Source organism: Budorcas taxicolor, chromosome 2 (genome assembly GCF_023091745.1).
Source record: "Budorcas taxicolor isolate Tak-1 chromosome 2, Takin1.1, whole genome shotgun sequence".
NCBI classification, from domain to species: Eukaryota; Metazoa; Chordata; class Mammalia; order Artiodactyla; family Bovidae; genus Budorcas; species Budorcas taxicolor.
In genome coordinates this window covers 157290383-157316518 of record NC_068911.1, presented here as the reverse complement: position 1 = coordinate 157316518, position 26136 = coordinate 157290383, and the positions used below count along the sequence as shown (strand labels likewise).

Sequence of the window (26136 nt, the reverse complement as noted above, 5' to 3'; positions counted from 1 at the left end):
GAAGCCCACACATACCATAGTTTTAGAAAAACTGGGTTTACCCACTGAAAAAAAGAAACTTTAGAGATGAAGCTACAGAGAACAAAGGATTGTCATTTAATCAAAATTCATAGTTTTAGATTGTAGGATAGAAATATGAAACCCAGACATGCATTTAGACGTGAAGTATTTCTGTCTGAAGTATTGCTACTACTACTTTGAGATTCCATCCAAAATACATGATTCTTGCTTTTCTATTATTTTTGTTTTCCAGATAGATGTTTAAAGAGCTAGTTTATACTCATGACCTCTTATTATTAATGTTTGGGATTTAATGGTATATTAAGAAAATAGGAAATGTTTTTATTTTAAATTGTTGATCTCATAGGTATAATAACTTCTCACAAGGAGAGTCTTTGAAGAGTTCTAGTGAATATAAATATTGTATTCTCTGGATAAAAGATATTTTAGAATGCCAAATAACATGTCTTAATCAGAGAAGAAGCACCAATAGGATAGTGACAGACTTCTTGACTCAGTGAGAATATGTAACAATTGCATCTTACTTGTTGTGGTCATTATCAGACTATGAAATGTTAGATATACATTTTTTCACATAAAATCACTCACAGAGGTAACAGTTGAAAGAATATTGTTCATACTCGTCAGTTGTGACTTAACAGAACTTTACAGGCTAATCTGAAAACTTAACTTATATCTTTGAAAGAAATTACTTCAAATTTTTAAATTGATTTTTGAACAGCCTACTCATATTGAGAACTGAAATGCGGATTATAATAATTGAACCTTCTGTTGATTTAGCTTTCTCGTTATAAATGTTACTGTTCTGTAATTTAGTGATGTTAGATGCCAGTTGAGTGTAGATCAGACTTAATTTGTAATTTCATGGTATTGTTTCAGGCTGCTGTGCTTTTCCAATTGATAATCTAGCTTTCCTTCCTTGACATCAGTCATTACATTTGGTAGTACAATTCCAGCACAGAAGGCTGTGTGTTTCTTCTTTGTAAGAAAGAAAGGAATTTATGGAGCAAGGGTTACACGTCAGATGCTTTCACAGACTTTCTTAATTGCTACACAATGTACCACCTTCTCCCATTTCTCTTGTTATAAGCAGGTGAGGAAAGTGAAGTTGAAAAGTTTAAATAACTTGCCCATAGTCTGTGTGTCCCACTGCTCTGTTTTCCTCAAAGCTTGGATCTTTGACTGTCTTTTTGGTGGTTGAGGATACTTAAAGATTAAGTGATGAGCAAATGGGATTATTGTAGACATCATAAGTCATTGTGTAGCTATAGGTCATCAAATAAGATTCATCATTATTACTAACTCTTAACGGGACTGCCTTCAAATTATCTAGGCATCATGACATGTATTAAAAAGGATACAGTAAAATAAGAGAACAGGCTTGATACTACTTTGTGATGCTTATAATCTGGGAGGGAATGTCCTTACAAAATTTATAGTTTTAGTTGTATTTGTCTAGAATATTGCCATTCCTCAGATATTTGTACCAAAGCAACATTTTTTTTTTTTTTTTGAAGCCGAAGCTCAAAATTAAGATCAAGCATTTTTCCTTGTTTATTTTTTTCTAGCTGTGTCATTCTGAATTGCCTGGAATTTGAAATTCTCACCCTTTTCCCCCACCCACCCTGTTCTATATTTCTTGTTGAAAATTATTCACGGGGGACTAAAGACTTCTTGTCCTCTGTGTGTAGTGAATGTGAAGAATACAGTTTTCTTCATTTTAGTTTTAATTGCCTCATGCTGCAGTTCTCCAGCTCTCAGTAATTACAGAACCTTCAAGATGTGTAAGTATATAATAGACATCCTTTTAAATGTAGCATTTTGAAGGTTATGTTTTTATATCTTTTAATGTAGATGAAAAGGCAGAGATGTTTGTGAAAGAAAAGAGATTGTTAGTGTTATTTTTCTTATTTATACTTGCTAGTGGGGACACTATAATCCTGGATTGGGTACAGGTAGGGGGATAAAGTTCACTATTTTTTTTCTTTTCTCTTTCTATTACTCTTTGGAGATCACTAAAAAAAAAAAAAAAATTTATGGCCACACTGCACGTGAAATCTTGGTTCCCCAACCAGAGATCGAAGCCATGCCCTGTGCATTGGGAGCTCGAGTCTTAACCACTGGACAATCAGAAGTCCCTTTTTTCTTTTTTTAAAAAATATTTTATTTGTTTGAAGGTCACTTTAAAAAAATAGTGTTAATTTGGTTTCTAAGAGGTCTCACTAAACCTTTCTTTACTTGCTAAAGGAACTTATTTTGCTGAACACTTTGTAACTTGAACTTGCTGGGGAAGCATGCAGTATGTTCCTAAAATTGTGTGTGGTTAGTTGTGTCCAGCTCTGTGACCCCATGGACTGTAGCCTGTCAGGCTACCCTGTTCATGGCATTCTCCAGGCAAGAATACTGGAGTGAGTTGCCATTTCCTATTCCAGGGGATCTTCCCGACACAGGGATTGAACCTGTGTCTCTTCCATTGGCAGGCAGATTCTTTACCACGAGCCACCTGGGAAGCTCCATATACCTAAAATTAGCAAACATTAAATGTGTATATAGGGGTGTGTGTGTGCGCATTTTATTGTTTTGCTGAAGCATTGTTAGCACATTCCTTCCTGAGTGTATTTGCAGTTATTGCAACGTGAGTAAGTCGGTTTCTCCAATGGGATTAAATTCTACTCAAATAATTTGGAAAATTACTTTAAAATGTTAGGGCTTTTAAATGACTCTGGTGTTTTTTAATGGTTAACGTTGATGACTTCAGAGTTTAACATTTAGTTCTTTTAACTTTCGCTGACAGTTAAAGTTGTGTTCTCTATCAAAGATGGGTGAGACATTCATGCATCAATTCATCACTAATGTAGTTATCTAGCCACTGTTGTTGACATGTTCACTGATGCCAAGACCAAAGCATGTAGGAACCTGCACTCGAAGCGTATTTCCTTGGGTGTATTGTTTTTGTACTTACTTGATTTAGAGGAAGATTGTAGTTGTGGACTCCTCCTGAAGAGCTTTTTTATCCACTGTTTTTCTCCTGCTGCTGCTAAGTCGCTTCAGTCGTGTCTGACTCTCTCATAGACGGCAGCCCACCAGGCTCCCTTGTCCCTGGGATTCTCCAGGCAAGAACACTGGAGTGGGTTGCCATTTCCTTCTCCAATGCATGAAAGTGAAAAGTGAAAGTGAGGTCGCTCAGTTGTGTCCGACTCTTAGCGACCCCATGGACTACAGCCTACAGGCTCCTCCATCCATGGGGTTTGCCAGGCAAGAGTACTGGAGTGCGTTGCCATTGCCTTCTCCAATTTTTCTCCTAGTTAATATTAATTAATAAAATTAATGATTAAACATCCTTCTGAAGCATTTAGTTAGGTGAATGGGAAAATCTGAAAATACTTGATATGTGAAATTTGAGAATCCTTTGCTTGTACATTATTTGAAAAAGATAGTTGATTATTTTAAAATTAAAATTACACTATTAGATAAGCACATTAAAATATTTCTGTTTCATTGTGCTTAGTAAACTCAAATGTTTGTGTTTTCAAAATTGCATTGGTATAACATAGGTAAAACAGCACTCCCCAGACATTTGTTTATGGCCTTCTAAGTGACGTTGAAGAAAAATGCACAATCCCTTAAGTATCTCATAGTCTAATGAAGGAAAAAGATTCGTAAATGGAAAATTATGGAGTAGTATGTGAGTGTAGTGATAGATATAACCTGAGTGTTATGAAAAAGTTGGGAGTTGTTAGCTTTGCTTGAGGATTTCAGGGAGGGATTTTTGGAGAACGTGACACTTGAACTGCGTTCAGAAGCTATGTAAGATATCAAGAGGCAGAAGAGGAGTGTATAAAGACGACGAGAGGATGGCATATGGAAGGGAGGTATGACAGTGCAGGAAGTGAATGTAAGATAGGTCGCAGTGAGTGACAGATGAAGTTACAGAAGTAGGCATAGACTGGATCATCAAGGGTTGTGTTTGCTTTTAAAAGGGCCACTGCCTCCCCCCACCCATGCTAATAGGAGCTGAGTTTTGAACAGGGCCATGATGCTCATGTGTTTTATTTTAAAGGGTAGATTTTGAGGAAAATAGATTCTAAAAGGTTATTAGAGTCCAGTTCATGATGCCTGGAAGACTGTTGCAGTGATCTAGAAGAAAGTTTTAGGGCAGCAGTATTCAGGATGAAAGAATGGAAGCATGTTTGAGAAATCTCTTGAGCCTGATCTTGGTATCCCTTGATGACTGGATGAGAGAGAGGAAAGAAGAAAAGTTAAGGCTTATGCTTCCAGCTTGTATAACTAGGTGGTTTGTGTTGGCCACTACTGAACTAGAGAATATGGAAAGAAGATTTGAGTGGGTTTGAAGAGTTGAGTTTACCAGAAAGTTTGGACATGATAAATTTAATTTGTGTCTGGAGGATTTTGTTGTGCATGTCCAGCAGGTAGTTGAATACCATAGTTTAGACTTTGGGATTACTGCTGGGCTGGCAGTATAGATTTGGGAGCAATTAACATGTAAGCCACTAATTTATCTTCTTTGAGAGAAATCTGGTAAGAGCTACTGACCCACCATCCAGAAAAGAAGTGCACACACAAAATTTTGCAAAATTTTCTATGCAGTTTTAGGGGACTCCAGAATCCCTTGCCGGTCTAAAACTTTATATATTTTAGAATCCTGGAAGTGTTCATAGTAGTTGTAACCCTTATAATGAATGGAAATGCATGCGGACCCAGTGTAGAGTGAAAAGAAGAACCAAAGACGGAGCTCTGGGGATTAAAGTCACGTAAATGACACTGGAAGAATAGGCGATATGAAGTAGGGGGATACTGTTTTTGAAAGAAGGCTACATTTTATTGACTTGGATTTAGCATAGTTGTGATCTTGTTCAGTCCTTTAAGTTGTATCTGACTTTTTTGCTATCTCATGGACTATAGCCCACTGGAAACAGTGGCAGACTTTATCTTCTTGGGCTTCAGAATCATAGTTGTGTTCTTAAGCTACTGTTGTTTTAGCTGTTTATTTGCGAAGCTTGAAAAACTATGTTTTTTTCCCTGACATTTGATTTCCATAGATGAGAGTTCAAGAGATCCTGTCGCTGATGGTCAGCATGGGAGGGACTATATAGTAGTCGCTCAGTGTCTTTGGGGGACTGGTTATAGGACCCCTGCAGATAGCAGGATCTGCAGGCGCTCAGTGAAGTACAAGTCGCTCAATCATGTCTGACTCTTTGCAGCCTCATGGATTATACTATAAAGTCCATGGAATTCTCCAGGCTGAAATAGTGGAGTGGATAGCCTTTCCTTTCTCCAGGGGATCTTCCCAACCCAGGGATTGAACCTAGGTCTCCTGCATTGCAGGTGTATTCTTTATCAGCTGAGCCACTGGGGAAGCCCAAGAATACTGGAGTGGGTAGCCTATCCCTTCTGCAGCAGATCTTCCCGACCCAGGGATCAGACCGGGGTCTCCTGCATTGCAGGTGGATTCTTTACCAGCGGAGCTATCAGGGAAGCCCTTGAGGGTGCTCTAGTCCCTTGTATAAGATGCCAGAGTACATTCTGCTCTGTATTTGTGAGTTCCATGGATACGGAGGGCTGGCCATACTGTGCCCTGGCCTGGGCAGAATTTACCAACATTTGCATTTAATCCTCATGATAGTCTTTTGAGATAGATGTTGTTATTAAAAAGTGAGGAGATAAACATTTGTTGTTATTTAGTCAGTCAGTCATACTCAATTCTTCTGCTACCCTGTGTACTGTATCCCATTAGGCTCCTCTGTCTAAAGGATTCTCCAATATTGGATTGCCATTTCTTCCTCCAGGGGATCTTACTAACTCAGGGATCGAACCCACATGTCCTGCATTAGCAGGCGGATTCCTTACCAGTGAGCCACTAGGGAAACCTCTTAATAAAGATTTAGAGGAGTTAAGTAATTTTGCCCAAGGTTGCTTGACTTAAGCATTTAGCAAAGGCATGACAAATCTAGGCATCAGTTCAGTTCAGTCGCTCAATCTTGTCAGACTCTTTGCAACTCCATGAACCCCAGCACACTAGGCCTCCCTGTCCATCACCAACTCCGGGACTCCACCCAAACCTATCTCCATTGAGTCGGTGATGCCATCCAGCCATCTCATCCTCTGTTGTCCCCTTCTCCTCCTGCCCCCAGTCCCTCCCAGCATCAAGAGTCTTTTCCAGTGAGTCAACTCTTCACATGAGGTGGCCAGAGTACTGGAGTTTCAGCTTTAGCATCATTCCTTCCAAAGAACACCCAGGGCTGATCTCCTTTAGAATGGACTGGTTGGATCTTGCAGTCCAAGGGACTCTCAAGAGCCTTCTCCAACACCACAGTTCAAAAGCATCAATTCTTCGGCACTCAGCTTTCTTCGTAATCCAACTCTCACATCAGTACATGACCACGGGAAAAACCATAGCCTTGACTAGACGGATCTTTGTTGACAAAGTAATGTCTCTGCTTTTTATTGTGCTGTCTAGGTTGGTCATAACTTTCCTTCCAAGGAGTAAGTGTCTTTTAATTTCATGGCTGCAGTCACCATCTGCAGTGATTTTGGAGCCCAGAAAAATAAAGTCAGCCACTGTTTCCACTGCATGGTGGGCAGCAAAATCTATGTTCTCTACTATTAATGATATACTGTACCGTGTTTACCAAGATTGTTAGTGATCACTGATACTACTGCTTTACCCAGTTAGCACAGAGGGATGGGAGGTGAGTCCAGTGGTTTGGACTAGATTTGAAAATACGGATTCTCTTCCAGCTCTGTGATTTTGGGGTAAGTCATTTAACTTCTCTGGGCCTGTTTTTGTCTTTGTTTTAGAATGCTTCAGCAATCATGAGAAGAAACATTTTGTCCTGTGTCTTCACCTCTACCTATAATGCACAAATATTGAGGAAAATATACATAACATCTTGGATTTTAAAATAATTTATATGTGTGAGATGGAGAAGGCAATGGCACCCCACTCCAGTACTCTTGCCTGGAAAATCCCATGGATGGAGGAGCCTGATAGGCTGCAGTCCAAGGGGTCACTAGGAGTCGGACACAGCTGAGCGACTTCACTTTCACTTTTCACTCATGCATTGGAGAAGGAAATGGCAACCCACTCCAGTATTCTTGCCTGGAGAATCCCAGGGACGGAGGAGCCTGGTGGGCTGCCGTCTATGAGGTTGCACAGAGTCAGACATGACTGAAGTGACTTAGCAGCAGCAGCATATGTGTGAGAAATGATTCTTTAAGAGTATTTGTACAATATTTGAAACATTAGTTTGTATTTTATATTCATAACTTCTATATTTTATACTAAAAGTATCTTAAAAATACTTTACTTTCTAATAGAAAATTTAGTAACTCATGCTGAGTAGAGACCCTCGTATATGTTTTTTTTTAGCTACTTTGGGATCTTCGTTACAGAGCCTGAAAAGATCATTTAAGGTTTTGCTGAACTTTTATTTAGCAATATAATTATCTCTGGCATTTTCAGTCCACAGTAACTGCTCTTTCTTTGAAAGAGTTTTGAACATTCTTCTTTATATGTTCAATATTTAACCTCAGGAATGGTGTCTGTCTGCTTTATTGTAACCTCTATGTATACCGTCAGCAAACTGTTAAGAAAACCACATTGCACATGTATGGACTGTTAGAGGCCATCATTCTCACATTGTCTTGTGGCCTTTATTTGTGCAAAGCTGTAAAAAGCCACATCTTATTTATATTTTACATGGATGGCATCCTCTGTATAAGGGTATCTGATAAAATAGGTTGTAGTTTAGATATAATGGTAAAGTCTCTTAACGCTGTTTCAGAGAAGTCTCTGATAGACCTGGATTTGAATAAGGTTTGAGAAACAAGAAAGTTGTTGTTTTCTAAAGAGTTCATTTTTAAGCTCTCCAGAAAAGACTAGAATAATAAGACTTAGTTTGAGTCATCTGCCTAAGAATCCTCTTGACTGGGAGTTGAACTTGTTTGACTGAAAAAACTGTTTTGCCTACCTACTCCTTCTTTTCACGTTCATACCCTTTGGACAGGACTTGAAGATTCTTTTTTTTTTTTAATGTCTTTTTAAAGATCTCTTTATTGAGATAAGCTGTACATATTAAATGTATGCAACTTGATGAGCTTGGAGGTAAGTATTCATTTGTGAAGAGATTGCAATATACGCAGTAAATATATCCCTCACCTCCCAATTTTCTTCCAGCCCTCTTTGGAGAGGATTTTATTAGTTCAGTATCTTATCCATTTCAAGTTAGAAGTAGACATGAGTCGGATGAGTAATTGATGTAGTGTTTCCCTGGTTGTGAACAGAGAACTTGTAGGCTTTATGTGGCCTGAAAAGGGCTGCTTAGTCAGAGATAAGTAGAAATTTATCAGCAAGTGCTTGTTAAATGCCAGGTATTATTTTAATGGCTGAGTTTATTCAGTAGGGAGGAAAATCCCTGCTTTCATGGAACTGATATTTGAATGGGAAGAGAGAGACCAGGAAAAGAGATGTGAGGTTGGAATTTGATGGTCACTAGTAGGAGAGAGGGGCCTCCCTGGTGGCTCAGTGGTAAAGAATCTGCCTGCCAATCAATGCAGGAGACACCGGGTTCCATCCCTGGGTCAGGAAGGATCCCCTGGACAAGGAAATGGCAAACCACTCCAGTATTTTGACTGGGAAATCCCATGACAGAGGAGCGTGGTGGACTACAGTCCATGGGGTTGCATGTTGTTGTGGGAGACAACAACAGCAAGTAGGAGGAGGCTGCTGCTTTAAATAGAGTAGACAGTTCAAACTTCATTTTAAGGTGACTTCATTAAAGACTAAGCAGTGTTTGTGTTTGATAAGGGGATGAGCCACGCAGATAGCTGGGGGAAGACCATTTCCAGACAGACAGAATAGCAAAAACCACCTTGAAGTGAACTTGTTTATCATGTTCCAAGGAATAACAAGGAGGCTGATAGGGCGGGAACAGAGAGAGCAAGGATAAAGGATAGGTGAAGTCACAGAGATTATCAGGTCAAATAAGAGTTTGTAGGATAGTGTTTAGGACTCTTAACTCCAGGAGAAGTCACCCACCGAGGGTTGTGAGCAACCAAGTGACATGATTTGGCTTGTTTTCAGAAGGGTCACTCTGATTGCTTTATGATAGTGGGCCAAGAGGAGAAACAGACCAATTAGGAGACGGTTGTAGTAACCTGAGAGATAGTGGTGGTTTGGATTAGGCTAGTAACAGGGGAAGAAGTGAGGACTTAATTTTGGGTGCATTCTGAAGATCAGTTCAGTTGCTAATTGTGTCTGACTGTTTGTGATGCCACGGACTGCGGCATGCCAGGCTTCCCTGTCCACCATCAACTTTCAGACATTGCTCAAACTCATGTCCATGAAGTCGGTAATACCATCCAACCATCTCATCCTCTATCATCCCCTTCTCCTCCTGCCTTCAGTCTTTCCCAGCATCAGGGTCTTTTCCAATGAGGCATTTTTTCACATCAGATGGCCAAAGCATTGGAGCTTCAGCATCATTCCATCCAATGACTATTCAGGACTGATTTCCTTTGGGAGGGACTGTTGGATCTCCTTGCAGTTCAAGGGACTGTTACGAGTTTTCTCCAGCACCACAGTTCAAAAGTATCGATTCTTCGGCACTCAGCTTTCTTCACAGTCCAACTCTCACATCCATACATGACTACTGGAAACACTACAGCTTTGACTAGATGGACCTTTGTTGCCAAAGTGATGTCTCTGCTTTTTAATATGCTGTCTAGGTTTGTCACAGCTTTTATTCCAAGGAGCAAGTGTCTTTTAATTTTATGGCTGCAGTTAACCATCTGCAGTGATTTTGGAGCCCAAGAAAATAAAGTCTGTCACTGTTTCCATTGTTTCCCCATCTATTTCCTATGAAGTGATGGGACCAGATGCCATGATCTTAGTTTTTTGCATACGGAGTTTTAAGCCAGCTTTTTCACTCTCCTCTTTCACTTTCATCAGGAAACTCTTTAGTTCCTCTTCACTTTCTGACATAAGGGTGGTGTCATTTGCATATCTCAGATTATTGATACTTCTCTGGCAATCTTGATTCCAGCTTGAGCTTCATCCAGCTGGCATTTCTCATGATGTACTCTGCATAGAGGTTGAAAAAACAGGAAATAGGGTGACAATATACCGCCTTGACATACTCCTTTTCCAATTTGGAACCAGTCAGTTGTTCCATGTCTGGTTCTTGACTTGCGTACAGGGTTCTCAGGAGGCAGGTCAGGTGGTCTGGTATTCCCATCTCTTTCAGAATTTTCCACAATTTATTGTGATCCACACAGTCAAAGGCTTTGGTGCAGTTGTTAAAGCCGATGTTTTCCTGGAACTTCCTTGCTGTTATGATGATCCAAAGGGTGTTGGCAGTTTGATCTCTGGTTCCTGAACATCTGGAAGTTCTTGGTTTATGTTCTGTTGAAGTCTCACTTGGAAAATTTTGAGTATTACTTTGCTTGTGTGTGAGATGAGTGCAATTGTGTGGTAGTTTGAACATTCTTTTGGCATTGGAATGAAAGCTGCCCTTTTCCAGCCCTGTGGCCACTGCTGTGAAGTCACCCAGTCGTGTCCGACTTTGCGACCCCATGGACTGTAGCCCAGCAGATCCTCCATCCATGGAATTTTCTAGGGAAGAGTACTGGAGTGGGTTGCCATTTCCTTCTCCAGGGGATCTTCCTGACCCAGGGATCAAACCCAGGTCTCTCACATTGCAGGCAGATGCTTTACCGCGTCTGAGCCACCAGGAACACTGCTGAGTTTTCAGAATTTGCTGACATATTGAGTGCAGCATTTTCACAGCATCACCTTTTAGGATTTGAAAGCGCTCAACTGGAATTCCATCACTGCAGTAGCTTTGTTTGTAGTGATGCTTCCTAAGGCCCTCTTGACTTGGCACTCGAGGATGTCTGGCTGTAGGTGAGTGATCACACCTTCGTGGTTATCTGGGTCATGAGGCTCTTTTTTGTATAGTTCTTCTGTGTATTCTTGCCACTTCTTCTTAATATCTTCTGCTTGTGTTAGGTCCATACTGTTTCTGTCCTTTGTTGTGCCCATCTTTGCATGAAATGTTTTCTTGGCATCTGAATTTTCTTGAAGAGATCTCTAGTCTTTCCCATTCTGTTGTTTTCCTCCCTTGCTGGTCTTTGGAACACTGCATTCAGATGGATATATATATTTTCCTTTTCTTCTTGCCTTTTGCTCTTGTCTTTTCTTGGCTATTTGTAAGGCCTCCTCAGAAAACCATTTTGCCTTTCTTTTTCTTGGGGGTAGTCTTGATCAGTGCTTCCTTCTTACACAGTGTGAAGAACCTTCATCCTTAGTTCTTCAGGCACTCTTATTAGATTTAATCCCTTGAATTCATTTGTCACTTCCACTGTATAATCGTAAGGGATTTGATTTAGGTCATACCTGAATGGTTTTGTGGTTTTGCCTACTTTCTTCAATTTAAGTCTGAATTTGGCAGTAAAGAGTTCATGATCTGAGCCACAGTCAGCGCCCTATCTTGTTTTTGCTGACTGTGTAGAGCTCCATCTTTGGCTACGAAGAATATAATCAGTCTGATTTTGTATTGACCATCTGGTGATGTCCATGTGTAGGGTCATCTCTTGTGTTGTTGGAAGAGGATGTTTGCTATGACCAGCATTCTCTTGGTAAAACTCTGTTAGCCTTTGCCCTGCTTTATCTTGTACTCCAAGGCCAAACTTGCCTGTTAACTCCATGTAACTCTTGACTTCTTACTTTCGCATTCCAGTCCCCTGTGATGAAAAGGGCATCTTCTTTTGATGTTAGTTCTAAAAGGTCTTGTAGGTCTTCATAGAACCTTTCAACTTTAGCTTCTTCAGCATTACTGGACAGGGCATAGACTTGGATTACTGTGAGATTGAATGGTTTGCCTTGGAAACAAACAGAGATCAATGTGTTGTTTTTGAGACTGCATCCAAGTACTGCATTTCAGACTCTTTGGTTGACTATGAGGGCTACTTCTTTTCTTCTAAGGGATTCTTGCCCACAGTAGTAGATACAATGGTCATTCGAATTAAATTCACCCATTCCAGTCCGTTTTAGTCACTGATTCCTAAAATGTTGATGTTCACTCTTGCCATCTCCTGTTTGACCACTTCCAATTTACCTTGAGTCATGGACCTAACATTCCAGGTTCCTATGCTGTATTCTTCTTTACAGCATGGAAATTTAATTCCATCACCAGTTACATCCACAACTGGGCATTGTTTCTGTTTTGGCTCTGTTTTGTCATTCTTTCTGGAGTTATTTCTCCACTGATCTCCAGTAGCATATTGGGCACCTACTGACCTGGGAAGTTCATCTTTCATTGTCCCATCTTTTTGCCTTTTCATACTGTTCATGGGGTTCTCAAGGCAAGAATGCTGAAGTGGTTTGCCATTCCCTTCTCGAGCAAACCACGTTTTGTCAGAACTCTGTAGTATGACCTGTCTGTCTTGGGTAGTCTTACATGGCATGGCTCATAGTTTCGTTGAGTTAGACAAGTCTGTGGTCCATGTGATCAGTTTGGTTATTTTTTTGTGATTATGGTGTTCATTCTGTCTTCCCTCTGATGGATAAGGATAAGAGGCTTGTGGGAGCTTCCTGTTGGGAGAGACTGACTGTGGGGGAAGGTCTTGGTGAGGGGCTATCCTCAGTAAATCTTTAATCCAGTTGTCTGTTGATGGGCGGGGCTTTGTTCCCTCTGTGGTTTTTAGCCTGAGGCCAACCTATGGTAGGGGCAATTACAGTCTTGGTGACCTCTTTCAAAAGGTCTTGTGTGCGCACTGTTGTATTCAGTGTTCCTGACTCTGCAGCAGTCCACTGTTGACCCACGCTTCCACCGGAGACTCCTGGACTCTCACAGGCGATTCTGGCTCATTCTTTTGTGGGGACACTACTCCTTTCTCTTGGCGTGCACAGAGTTTTGTTTGTGCCTTCCAGGAGTCTGTTTCCCTAGTCCTTTGGAAGTTGAATAATCAAATCCCACTGGCCTCCAAAGTTAAACTCCCCAGGCATTCTCAGTCCCTTAGCCGGATCCCCAGATTAGGGAGTCTGTTGTGGGTCCTAGAACTTTCTTGACATTGCTAGAATTTCTTTGGTATAATCGTTCTGCAGTTTGTGGGTTGTCTGCTTGGCAGCTCTGTGGTGGGGCTAATGGCGCCCTCCTCCAAGAAGGCTTAACCTCACACGCTGCATGACCAAGGTCTGCTGCAGCCAGAGCCCCTGTCCCTGTGGCAGGCCACTGCTGACCCGTACCTCCTCAGAAGACACTCAAACACTCAAAGGCATGTCTGGCTCAGTCTCTGAGGGGTCTCTGGGTCCTGATGCACACGAGGTTTTGTTTGAGCCCCCCGAGCGTCTCTGGCAAGTATGGGGTTTGATTCTAAATCTGATTCTGCCGCTCCTACTGTCTTGTTGGAGCTTTTCCTTTGCCCTTGGATGTGGGGTATTTTTTCTTGGTGGGATTGTCAATGATTGTTCTTTAGCAAGTTGCAATTTTGGAGTTCTTGCAGAAGATTAATGCTCATCCTTTTACTCTTGAAGACTGAAGATAGAGACAATAGAATTTCCTCTTGGATTAGTAGTGAGGTGATAGACTAAGGAGGACTGACTGCAAACTTTTTGGCCTTAGCACCAGGAAAGATGGAGTGGATGTCTTCTCAGCTGGAGAAGACTGTAGGCATGCCAGCTTAGGGGAGAAGATTAGCCATTCTGTTCTAGATGTGATTGAGACACTTAGTAGATTTTCAAGTACAAATATTCAGTTAGAGGGCTGGATATGGGAACCTGGTATTAAGTGGTTGGTGGGAGAGGGTGGCTCCAAACAGGATATGTAAATTTTGAGGTTGACTTAAAGCCAGGAGACCGGATGAGTTAACGTCACCTGAAAACTGAGTTTGGATAGATAAGAGGTTCTGACGAGAGTTGGAGGTTGTGGTGATGAGTAAGAATCAGTAAGCAGGCTGGCAAAATAGGAGCAAGTGGAACAGAAAGAAAAACAAGAGATGGTAGTGCTTGAAAGGCAAGGGAAGAATCTGTATCAATCTGAATAATTGGGTCTTTCAGTTGCTACCAGAGTGGTCAAGTAAGATGAGAAGTGAGACTTTGTTAGAAATAGCAGTGTGGAAGGTCACTGGTGACCTTCTATAGAGTAGTTTCTGTGAAATGGTCGAGTGTGCGTGTGTGCTAAATTGCTTCAGTTGTGTCTGACTCTTTGCGAGCCTATGGACTGTAGCCCGTCAGGCTCCTCTGCCCAAGGGATTCTTTAGGCAAGAATACTGGAGTGGGTTGCTATTTCCTTCTCCATGGCATCTTCCCGACCCAGGGATCGAACCTGCATCTCTTATGTCTACTGCATTGGCAGGCGAGTTCTTTACCACTAGCTCCACCTGGGCTAGTGAAATGGTAGATACGAAAGCCTTATTAGAATGGATTCAAGATACAGTGGGGAAAATGTGACCTGGGGATAATAAATATAGAAGTCGTCTCCCTAGCTCTGTGATTGTGTTGTAAATGAAAAAGGTTTTCTGGTGGTGCTGGAGAAATATATGGGATTGTGAGGATTTGTTTGTTTTTAAGATGGGAATCTGAGGATATAAATTGCAAATGGAAATTACTTAGCACAGAGGAAAATTTTGATGATGCTGGAGAGGTCGATTGCTATAGGGAGGTCCTTGAAGAGGTGACTTGGGATGGACCTAGAGTAGTACTTGTTAAACTTTGTTTTGTATAGGTATCACCTGGGGTGCTTGTTAAACTGCAGATACACTTCCGTTGGTCTGGGATGATGTCAGTTTCTGGTACCTGTGCTATAATTTGAGTATAAGAACTTAGCACTTCAAGCACAAGAGCTAGCAGGTTATGTTGGTGTACAGTCATATAGGTCAGTGGATATGACACTCTCTTCAGGTTGTTTCTGTTTTCTCAATGGAGCAGGAAGCAAGTCATTATCCTAGGGTTGAGGATGGAGGAGACAGTATAAAACCATCTAGGAAAGTAGAGTTAGACTAGAAAAGCAGAACTGTGGGATTGTATTAAGGGCCCACTTAGGGTTAGTGGTTATGAATTTAAATTGAGATGGATTGAATATGGTTGTATGTATGTATGTCTAGTTACATTCAGCTGTGTGAGTGCCTGTGAGGGTAGGTGGGCAGTTGGGGTGTAGAATGGCAAGTATTTTGAAGTGGGGAAAAGGGGCAAGTTATTTATGGGTATATGCAACAGTGCTCAGAAATGACAGGCCATGGAATCTAAACTGGGAAAGGAGGAAAATGAGAGAATACTAGGTTAAACAAAGAAAATGTGTGGATTTATTGTTGTTTTGTTTTTTAATTGCAGATCTCCTCCTCATCTTTAATTTGCTAAGGAGCTCTGCAGGTCTTCAGGAGAGGAAAATAGCATTCGTGTCCCCAGTGTTTTTTCATCAAGGAACATCTGAGCTTATATTCTACTAAATAAACTTAGCGGAAAGGATGTCCTATATTTTTGGCTAAAACAAGTAGTAACATCAGGAATTATGATTTTATTTAAAGTGGAGGGTTGTGCTGCAGATAAGGAGGGAGGTCTTAAAATGATATTTTAAAATCGCTTCTTTCAGCTCTAAGAACTATTTTAAATGTATCCCATTATTTCTGTTAAAATAGATTGTTAGCATCCTTGTAAGTCATAGATACATGTAATCATAATCATATAATAAAATATTTACTATATGGACAAATACAGAAAGATTTTCAACCATTGGTTTTTTCTTTTTTTTTTGTCTCTTTCTCTCTTTTGGATATTACAGATGACCATGGATGAAAAATATGTAAACAGCATTTGGGACCTTCTGAAAAATGCAATTCAAGAAATCCAGCGTAAGAATAACAGTGGTCTTAGTTTTGAGGAGCTCTATAGAAATGCATATACAATGGTTTTGCATAAACATGGAGAAAAGCTCTACACTGGACTAAGAGAAGTTGTTACCGAACATCTCATAAATAAGGTATCCAACTTTTAAAGGACTGTTGCTAACTGTATTCAACCTAGAAGTATTATTTTTAAAGGTTCCAGGAAGCCTGTAGAAATAATAGTAGCTATGTTGTAAAACGTCGCTTAAAAACTTATATTCAGCTAAACTGGAATTTTTGATAATTGAAGGAAGGTGGAATTTGTGATCTTTGATAAATATAATTTTAGAAATAAATTTAATATACTTATGGTTGTTTATGAATAAGTTAATTATAGATCATTTTCTTTAAAATGCTTATCTGCCCATTTTAGTTTTGTCTTTGTATATTTGAAAATAAGATGACTACATTGTTTAAAAGATGTTGTCTAAGACTTTACCAAATGAAATTGGCCTTATTCATTTTAACTGAGTTTTATTACAACGAATAGGAATTTTTAGAGATAAATTAGTGTTGGATTGTTAACATTATAAAATGGTTCTTTGGTTCCAAAAAGATGCGTTTGTTTTTTTTTTAGAACAAATGTTTTTTCTAAAGCAGACTCTTCCACTATAAGTATGTCCTGCTTTAAGATTGTCAGATAAGATGTAAAATACCACAGATAAATAAAAACTTCTCAGAGTTTTTGCGTGGTATTAGGGTATTTGTTTTTTAAATTTTGTTTTGAAAATGGAAAAGTTGCATCAATAGTACAATAATTTCTTTATACTGTAGATTTACCAGTTGTCAAGATTTTGCCACATTTTAGTCAATCTTCTATTGGTATTTGTTATTACTATTATTGGTATTATTTTTATTGCCAGACAGAGAATTAGTTTTAGATTCATTTACACTCAAATGCTTTGGAATAGTTCTCCTAAGAACAAGGAAATTCTCTCACTTAACCAAAGAACAATATTCAAAATCAGGCAGTTTAACGTGAATATAAAACTCTTGTCTACTATGACCCACATTCAGATTCACCAGTTGTCCCTTGTGGCAGTGATGTCCTTTATGGCAGTATGTTTTCTGATCCAGGATCTTCATCCAGGATCACTCACTCAATTCCTCAGCCTGCTTTTGTCTTTGAGCACATTGACATTTTTGAGAGTATAGGTCAGTTGTTTTGTAGATTGTCCCTCAGTTTTTGGTTTGTCTGATTGTTTCCTCATGACTAGTTTCAGGTTGTGCATTTTTGGCAGGAATTATACATAAGTGATGTTGTGTCCTCAGTGCATCACATCAGGAGGCACATGATGTCAGTTTATCCCATTATTGGTGATGTTAACTTTGATCACTTGGTGTCCGCCAGATTTCTCCACTGTGAAGGTACCTTTTTTCCCTTTGTAATTCATAAGTAATTTGTTCAGATATATTTTGAGACTGTGTAAATATCCTGTTCCCCAAGAAACTTTTCATGTGATAGTTTTAGCATCCATTGATGATTCTTGCATGAATCATTATTTCTACAATGGTTACAAAATAATCACTTTATATTTCTACTCTTCTGTAATTCATTTCTCTTAAATGGAATTATATGAGCAGGTAACTAGTGTCTCATGAAGCAAGGTGATTAAGTTCTTCATTCATTCAGTAGTTTTTTGTTGTCGTTGTTAAGTGCCTAACTGTGTACAACTTTCTAAGAAAATGTAGTAGATGCAAAGAGATATGATGCTGTCCCTTTCCAGGTTTGTTTTTGTTTTTATTCTGATGTGAGAGATGATATACATATTTAGATAACAGTGTGTGGCATCAATAAATGGCTTAGGTATTCAGATGAGGAGATACTACCCTGGGCTGTAAGAGTTCATAGGAAAGGATGAAATTGAACTGAACCATGAAAAATTTCGAATATAAGTGAACAATGCAGCAGGTGTTTCCAGGATGTCAGATGTCTCATGATTATACAGAAATAAACTTTTCGGTGGTAAGTAGAGTTGGATTGAGGTGTGTAATAGTTTATGGGGCTTAGTGGAGTGGAGTGTTGCAGAGTTGATTTGGGAATAGATTGGAGAAAAACTTGAATGCCAAGCTAAGGAATTTGGACTTTACAGTGGAGGTTTATTGGAGGTTTTTAAGTGGATGATAATATGACAGAATATTTTAAGATTAAGATGAGAGTGATATAAAGTAGAATTGAGGGAATGTGTGTGCTAGAAACAGAGGAAGACCTGGAAAAAGCTAATTAAGATGATAGTCTAAAAATGTGATGTCAACAATTCTGAAATAAGACAAGATAAAATTTAGTTACTGGGAGAGAATTACGGTGCTACCAAAAGAATTATTGTGAACTTTGGTGGAAAACGGATTTAGAATGGGTAGAGGAGATGACAAATTTTGTTTTAGGTTAATATTGGAAACTTTTATAGTTAGAAGTCAACTTAGAAACCATTTTACATGTGAGGAAATTTGTGTGAGAGATTGTAATAAGGTGTCCAAGTAGAGATATTGGTGGGTTTGGAGCTTGGCAGGAACTCAGAACTGGAGAGTGAGATCTGACATTTGGTAGCCTACACTGAGGAATAGTGTTGGGAGTTCAAAAACGAAAATCCCAGAGCCAAGGGATGAAACTTCAAAAGCAAACTATGGTAAACAGGTGTGAAAAATGAAGACTAATTTAAGAATCTTGGCATCAAAAAGAGAAGAAAAGTAGAGTGGGAGAGGTTGGTTTAAAGCTGTAGAAGAGAAGTTTGGAGCAGCTGAAGGTTTGAATATGAAGGGAATGTGAAATGAAACAGTGGGGAAGTAAAGGTAGAAGGGGAGCAGATTCTCACAGGGCATGATAATACCGATCCCAGCTGAGTCTTGCTTAGCATTTACTGTGTGCTAGGTCCACTCCGAGTGCTTTTGAATATGTCCACTTAGTTAATGGTCACAACCCAAGGAGCCAGATACTACTGTTATTACCTCTATTTAAAAATGAAGAAACCCAGGCACACAGTGTTGGTTATTTGTCCAAATACACGAAGTTAGGGACTTCCTGGTAGCTCAGATGCTAGAGAATCTGCCTGCAATAGAGGAGACCCATGTTTGACCCCTGGGTCAGGAAGATCCTCTGGAGAAGTGATTGGCAACCCACTCCAGTATTCTTGCCTGGAGAATTCCATGGAAAGAGGAGCCTGGCAGGCTACAGCCCATGGGGTTGCTAAGTGTTGGACACGACTGAGCGACTAACACTTCACTTTCACCAAGTTAGTAAGTATCCTAGCTGAAAACAGTATTCAAGCATTGTGGCTTCAGGCTGAATTCCTAACTTTTGTATAAATCTCCTGAGGCATAATGAATGGATGAAGATGCAGTAAATATGCTGAAATTAAGGGTGCATGTGGAGTTTCATGAAAATTGCCTCAGTGTTTATAAAACTGTAATCCTTTAAATTTTAGTTCTTGGTTTATTTATGGTTAAAATCAAGGAGTTGGCAGGAGTATCTTTGAGATGCTTTAGTTCTAAAACTACTGCAAATCTAATAATTAAGCAGTGTATCTTCCGAAAATGAGATGAAGAAGCTTGGAGTAGCTCCTGTGGGGAATATACTAAGGAATTGGCAAGTGAGGGGAAAGATATCTCTGTGGGAGTTGGCCTGAATGTATGATTTATCTTTCTTCCTTTTGTTTTTTTCTTTTTTTTAAGAAGTGCTTTGCAGCTTGGGCACAGATGTAGGAAAAAAAACTATGTGCTTTGATTCAAAAAGTGAGGAGAGGAGGGAAGGTCAGAGTTAATGTGACAGATTTTTGGACTCTGAAACATGGTTAGGTAGAAATTGGAGTCATGTGAACAATAACTCTGTAGTAATTGTTAAGAGCTTCAGTATAGTCTGTTAAAGTGGTCCCATATCTAAGATTAACTGTTATTTCAAAATATAGCCAGTTCTCTACAGTGTATTTCAGAGAACATGTATTCGAGTTGATTATGCTAAAGAATTAAAAAGTGAATATGCTGAACTTTTATTTCTCCTATAAGTATTAATGAAATAGCAGCAGCATCTGAAGATGTTCTTTAAATTTTTTTTTTCTTTCACAAATACTCATTTGACCACCTTAAGCTAGTTAATTTCTGACTAGGAAATATGCCAGTATCAGCATATCTGATGATTTCTTTGTTTCAGTTGAATTAAGTTTTTGAACCTCTGCTGGTATCTATGCTTTCATTTTTCTGTTTCCTCTTGATCTTATTTCATTTTTAGTTTGATTTTATAAGACATTTTAATCGTACAAATACAGTACTGTCTGAAGGGGACACTGTTACAAGAAGTCTTAACTGACAGAGCCATCCTACAGTAGCATAAATATTTGTCCTCTGATGTGGAAGTCGATTTGTTCTACCAAATAGGACTTAGGGATGTTACTGATACAATGTGCAGAGAGATAGTTTGCATGTAGATCAATAGTGCCTGTTTCTACATTGTACCTTCTGCCTGGAAGGTAAGAGAATGGTTTAGGGTTCTGTGGTATCAAAGTTACATGTCTTCAGTCTCACAGAATATATCCCTTTTTATGGTTCTGGAAGTGTTCCTACAGCTTTTTGTTCAGTATGCTTTGAGCAGTTAGCTGAACTGCCTAGCTAATGATGTATTTTTTAAAGCAAAATTATTTTCCATTGAAGTGAACCTTTTAGTGCTGTGGTGTAGACAGCCAGGACTATCTTTTCACCTTGAAGAAATAAGATTGCTACATTGAAGCACCGTAGAAGTTATAGGCTGTTTCTTTCTTGGTAGTATATTCTTTCTATCTGTAGAATATTTCCCCAAGAAACTGAGACCCAAAGGAATTCAGTAAATTTCTCAAGACCACAGAAACAAAACCTGCTGTGTGTTGTGACCTTCTCTGCCTTGTCATAAATATGAAAACATTTCAGAATTCTCAGGGACTAATTTTTTTCCAACTCAAATACCTTTAAAGGCATGATTATATTGGAGAAAAAAAGATTATGCTACTTGTAAGTTTTAAGGATTTTAAAATTATAGGTCATTTTGTAAAAGCCTCAAAAGTATCCTTGTAAAATTAATCATTACCAAATTTAACATTCAAAAGTATTATTTGCTGGACTGGCTTGGGTGTAAGAAATACTAAATAGAATGCATCTGATTTCTGCATTCATGGAACAGATAAACAAGTAAACGGTCTATTACTTGTGGGAAGGTTAGGTTAGGATGGAGCCATGTTTTTTTAATGTTTCTGATTTTATTTTATTTTTCAGCTTGATTGAGGTATAGCTGATGAAATTGTCAAATTTAAAGTTTCTTTTTTTTTTTTGAGTCATGTCCTTTTAGAAGATTCCTATTTGAGATTCACACTTCATAGAAAATCTGTATAGAGGACTTAGCTTTTCTTCTATACACTGCTAAGAACTCCATAATAATAAATAATAATAGATATAATAATAGTTTAATAATAAATAATTTAGAAGTAGATGCAGTGAAAGAAAGTACTGGATAGAAAGTAGGGAGAATGAGGCATTAGGCCTGATTCTACCACTAAATATTGAATCAAGTTACTAGATTTTTTTGGACTTAAGATTATTAATGTATAAAATGATTGGGATTAGTTTTGTTAGCTTGAATGAGCATTAAATTTATATGATGATTATGTACCTTGATAATTTTGGGTTACTTAGGAAAATGATAGTTTTTGAGTTTACTGTTGTCCTTTCATGTGCCATAATACATGTTTAGAATAAAAGTTTTCCCATTTTTAATTGTTTCTTAAGGTCAGGAGAAACTCTTTGGTTTTAATATAGAAAGAACTTTATTATCCTAATCTTGTTATGATTAACAAGTTTCTTAGTTTTGCGTTAAGGTTAATTTCCCTCCTTTTCCCCCAAATTTCTACTCTATAGTAATAATAAGATAGCCTCATAAGTGAGTTTATAAAAGCTAATTTCTGTACTGTAAAAGTTTGTTCTTTTAGGAAAATAACTGAACAGAAAAGATATTGACTTTTCAACTCTACTAGAAAGTTTATTATTGGTAAAAGGAATATTTATTCCAGTGGTTTTCAAAGTCCTTCTATATTGTTCTTCAAATAATGTCTTACTTTGATGGCATCAGTGTGAGGAAGACAGAGTAAGAGGAGCTTCATCCTCTTCACTTTTCATTCATTCAGAAAACTGCTTATTGAGGATCTGTTAATGCCAGGCACTGGGCTATGCATTTGTGTTAATCAAAGATCTCCATCTTTCTGAAACTTAGGTTACAGACTTACATACTTGAATCTGTGCCTTGTAGTCCTGATCAGTTCTAAGCACTCTGTTTTTCAGGTAGGAAAAATGATGCTTTGAAGAAGAATAATTTCAATTTTTAAGTGACTTCTTGTTGATTGTGTCTGTGTGTGTGTGTGTGAATTCTCTTTGTAGAATAACATGCTACTGTTTTTATTTTGTATGTAGGGTCACCTTTGCTGAAAATGATGTTTCTGTGTAAACTACTTGCTCAGTTTATTAATGTTTCTCCTCCTCTTTAGAGGGAGAATGGGAAGAACTGGAGTTTTAAATACTATGTTTATTCATAGGTAAATTTAAATGTTTATATAGTGGTACTAATTGTCTGAGGGAATGAAGTTGGTAATTTTATGGTAAGCTCTAGACTGTTTTGTAGGCCACTTACTTAAGTAGACTTAGCTTTTATAATAAAGTTCTTTTAGTGCTTTTCTTTTCTTTCTAGGCAAATATAAATGGATGTAGAGGCACCTTTTAAATAGCATTGTATGTACAAAATATATCGTAAATATAGTGATGGCAGTGAATTAAAAAGGACATTGATAGAAACACTAGGGAATAAGATTTTCATTAGCAAAGACAGATTCAGTTCAGAGGTCCCACAGATACTGAGTCTCTCCTGTGTCTTACCCACCAGAAAAGAATTAAGACACAGTGCCTATCAGCAGGAAACCTCACCTCCCAGTTTTAGTGAGGTAGTCAGATTTGAAGGGGAATTACTTTGCCTGAAGAATTCAGGGCAAAGTAGAAAGAGGAGGTCATGTTTGATGAGCCTTAAAGTATTATAGAAGATTCATCATGTTAAACATAGGCAAAAGATAATCTCAGTAAGGGAAATGGCATGAATAAATAAAAAGGTAGGTAGGAGCATAGTATGGTGGACCAGTATAAGTTTAAAGGGAACATAAAGGACTTCACTTGGATTTGTAGGAAATGAGAATGGTAAAGTTAGCTGGCCTAACTTTGTAGGGGATTTGACTTTTACTCTGTGGGTGCTAGGAGCTATTGGGTTTTAATCTTCAAAAAGCCTGAAGTGGAAAAGATGAAGTAAAAGGTTTAAATAGAAGTTCCATTTTCAGTCATTCATTGCTACTTATCTTTCATTCTTGTGCCCTCTTGTCCTTTTTAAAATATAAAGTTGTTGGAAGAAACTAAGAACCCCCTGAATGTTAGAGTCGCTTAGAGTGACACTGACAGTCAGAAAGAAGAGGAAGGCTCTCAGCTAGGTGTACAGACCCTTAAGGAATAGGATTGGAAAGAATGACTTGAATATAAATAGGATGATCCCCAAAGAGATTATTAGGGATAGGGATAGGGTGAGGAGTAGGGATTAATGGAGAGTCAGAAAGATAGCAGTCAGAATATGAGGGGGGTAGGAAATTGAGTAGTTTCTACTGTAAAAGGATTGAAAGAGAAATGCTGGGGTAGAGCTGAGTTTAGAGTGTAGTTTAGTAAGTTCACCCATGTTAAACACCAGCTATTCCTACTTGAATTGTGGAGTAGACTATAAGCTCTGTGAGAGCGGTGCTCATAGTCTTGATTATATTTTCTAGTGATGTTCTTTTAATATCTATTAACCTAGGGCTTGTTTCATTCATCTTTGTGTCTTCTGCTCTCCACATGCTGCTAAGTCGCTTCAGTCGTGTCTGACTCTGAGAGACCCCCATAGACGGCAGCCCACCAGGCTCCCCCGTCCCTGAGATTCTCCAGGCAAGAACACTGGAGTGGGTTACCATTTCCTTCTCCAGTGCATGAAAGTGAAAAGTCAAAGTGAAGTTGCTCAGTTGTGTCCAACTCTTAGTGACCGCATGGACTGCAACCTACCAGGCTCCTCCGTCCATGGGATTTTCCATTCAAGAATACTGAAGAGGGGTGCCATTGCCTTCTCCGGCTCTCCATATAGTTGGCATCAATAATTGTCTATTGAAATGAATCTCTAAGAACAAATAGAATCAAATGGAAGCCATTATGGTTTATATCTATGAACTGCCGACATCTGTTTTGTCTTCTGTATATGAAGTAATACTTCTTCCTACCCAAGGTCATTACTGAATCTTAACTACTATAAAGCAGTGTTTCACCATTTTAAAGTGCAGTTTAGTTTTGGGGCTGACTACCTTTGATTTCTTGAGTCTGGAGTCTGTCAGTTTGCTGGGAACTCTAGATTGTGTGATCTTGTAGAACTGTGTTTTTTCTCTCCATGATACCCAGGAGAGAGTAGTTGCTGTATTGCCATACTTTGTATATGTTTTACTGTTTATTTTGTCAGTGTCCCTGTTGTTCAGAGTTCAGCTATGGTATTAATGCTATAATGTACTGGTGCTTTTAATGTATTTAATGTAATATATTTAATGTATTTGTTAAACATTGAGGGGGAAAAAACCATTGGGAATGAAGTACTTGACAAATGATAATCATATTGTCCTTCTGTGGCATACTGCTTTGTTCTTGGTTCTCCTTTCCATCCATTGGGTAAAAAGCTACCATTTTTCAGGGCGTGACTTCATCCTTAAATCCTGGTTTTCCAAGTTGTGTTATTTTTTTAAAGTTTTCAAGAAGAATGTTTTTAAAGTAAGAATGTATTTTTTTTTTTAATCCAAAATTTAGGTGTTTTTAAAAATCTTTAACATGTAGCAAATTTTCTTTATGGAACTATGAAAACCTGTTGTCCTAATAGGCATCATGTGCCCCTGCTTTGACTTCTTTAATACTGTTCATTGAATTCTACTTTGTGTTGAGGTCATATGGATGCTTCTACCCTCCTTTGTAGAGATTGTTAAGTGAGTGCATTTTATATTCCCCATGGTGCCTAACACCCTGCTTGCTTGTTGAAACTAATCTTTAAATATTAGAATTGTCAGCTCAGGGAAAAAATTTTATGTATCCATTTAAATTAAGACCTTCATTTTGGACACTTTGTGAAAATTTTAAACTTAACGTTAATAACTATGTATACATTAGTAAACTTACAGAAGAATCTTTTGACAGTGGTCACAAAAAACGTTTCCCTGAAATGGCTGTCTTTAGTTTTGATGATACTGGTATGAATCCTCTTATAAAGGTGGCCAACCTTTATTCTAAAAATAAGTGAAAATAATGAGAACAGTACTGTGAATCTAGAAAATATCAAAAGGGCAGTGAATTTTATTCCAGTCAGGAATCTGTCATTAGTGAATTCTTAGACAGTTTAAAGTATCTACAAAAGTTAAAATTAATTCTCCTAATCTTTAGTAGGCTAAACCTACTGGACAGTGTATTGAAAAGCAGAGACATTACTCTGCTGCCAGAGTCCATATCCTCAAGGCTATGGTCTTCCCAGTGGTAACATGTGGTTGTGAGAGCTGGACTGTAAAGAAGACAGAATGCCAAAGAATTGATGCCTTTGAACTGTGGTGCTGGAGAAGACTCCTGGAAAGTGCCCTGGGCAGCAAGATCAAACCAGTCACTCTTAAGGAAAATCAGCCCTGAATACTTGTTGAAAGAACTGACACTAAAACTGAAGCTCCACTATTTTGGTCATCTGATGCAAGCAGCCGGTTCACTGGAAAAGTCCCTGATGCTGGAAAAGATTGAGGGCAGGAGAAGAGGGTATCAGAGGATGAGACGGCTGGAAGGCATCACCGATGCAATGGACATGAACTTGGGCAAACTCTGGGAGATGCTGAGGGACAGGGAGGCCTGGCATACTGCAGACTGTGGGTTTGCAAAGAGTTGGATATGATTGGTCGACTAAACAACAGCAACCTTTAATAGAAGTTTGCTTTGAAATACAGAAGTCTTAAGGTTGTTATGTATTATGAATTAGCTACATCTATTCATCAGATTTAATGGAGGTTGGCTGCATTATGAACTCCTCAAAATATGAAGTAAAGTAATTCCCTCTAGTTACGGATTTTGTTCTTTAAAAGAAAGGAAAGAAAGCAGTAATCAAGTGGAAATTGAGAGTTGAGAATCAATAGTGTA

The 26136-nt window shown here is 38.6% G+C and overlaps 1 protein-coding gene across 2 annotated transcripts in view; it reads left to right on the top strand.

Annotated features, from left to right (window-relative positions):
• The window catches only part of CUL3 (cullin 3), a 104981-nt gene that overhangs the window by 14532 nt on the left and 64313 nt on the right, over positions 1–26136 (top strand). The window contains exon 2 of one of the 2 annotated variants that reach the window (XM_052658593.1): positions 15819–16016. In XM_052658593.1, coding sequence (XP_052514553.1) covers positions 15819–16016 — 198 coding nt within the window. Of the gene's footprint in view, positions 1–15818; positions 16017–17201; positions 17290–26136 lie in introns of those variants that run through there. The other variant, XM_052658600.1, reaches the window with a different exon arrangement.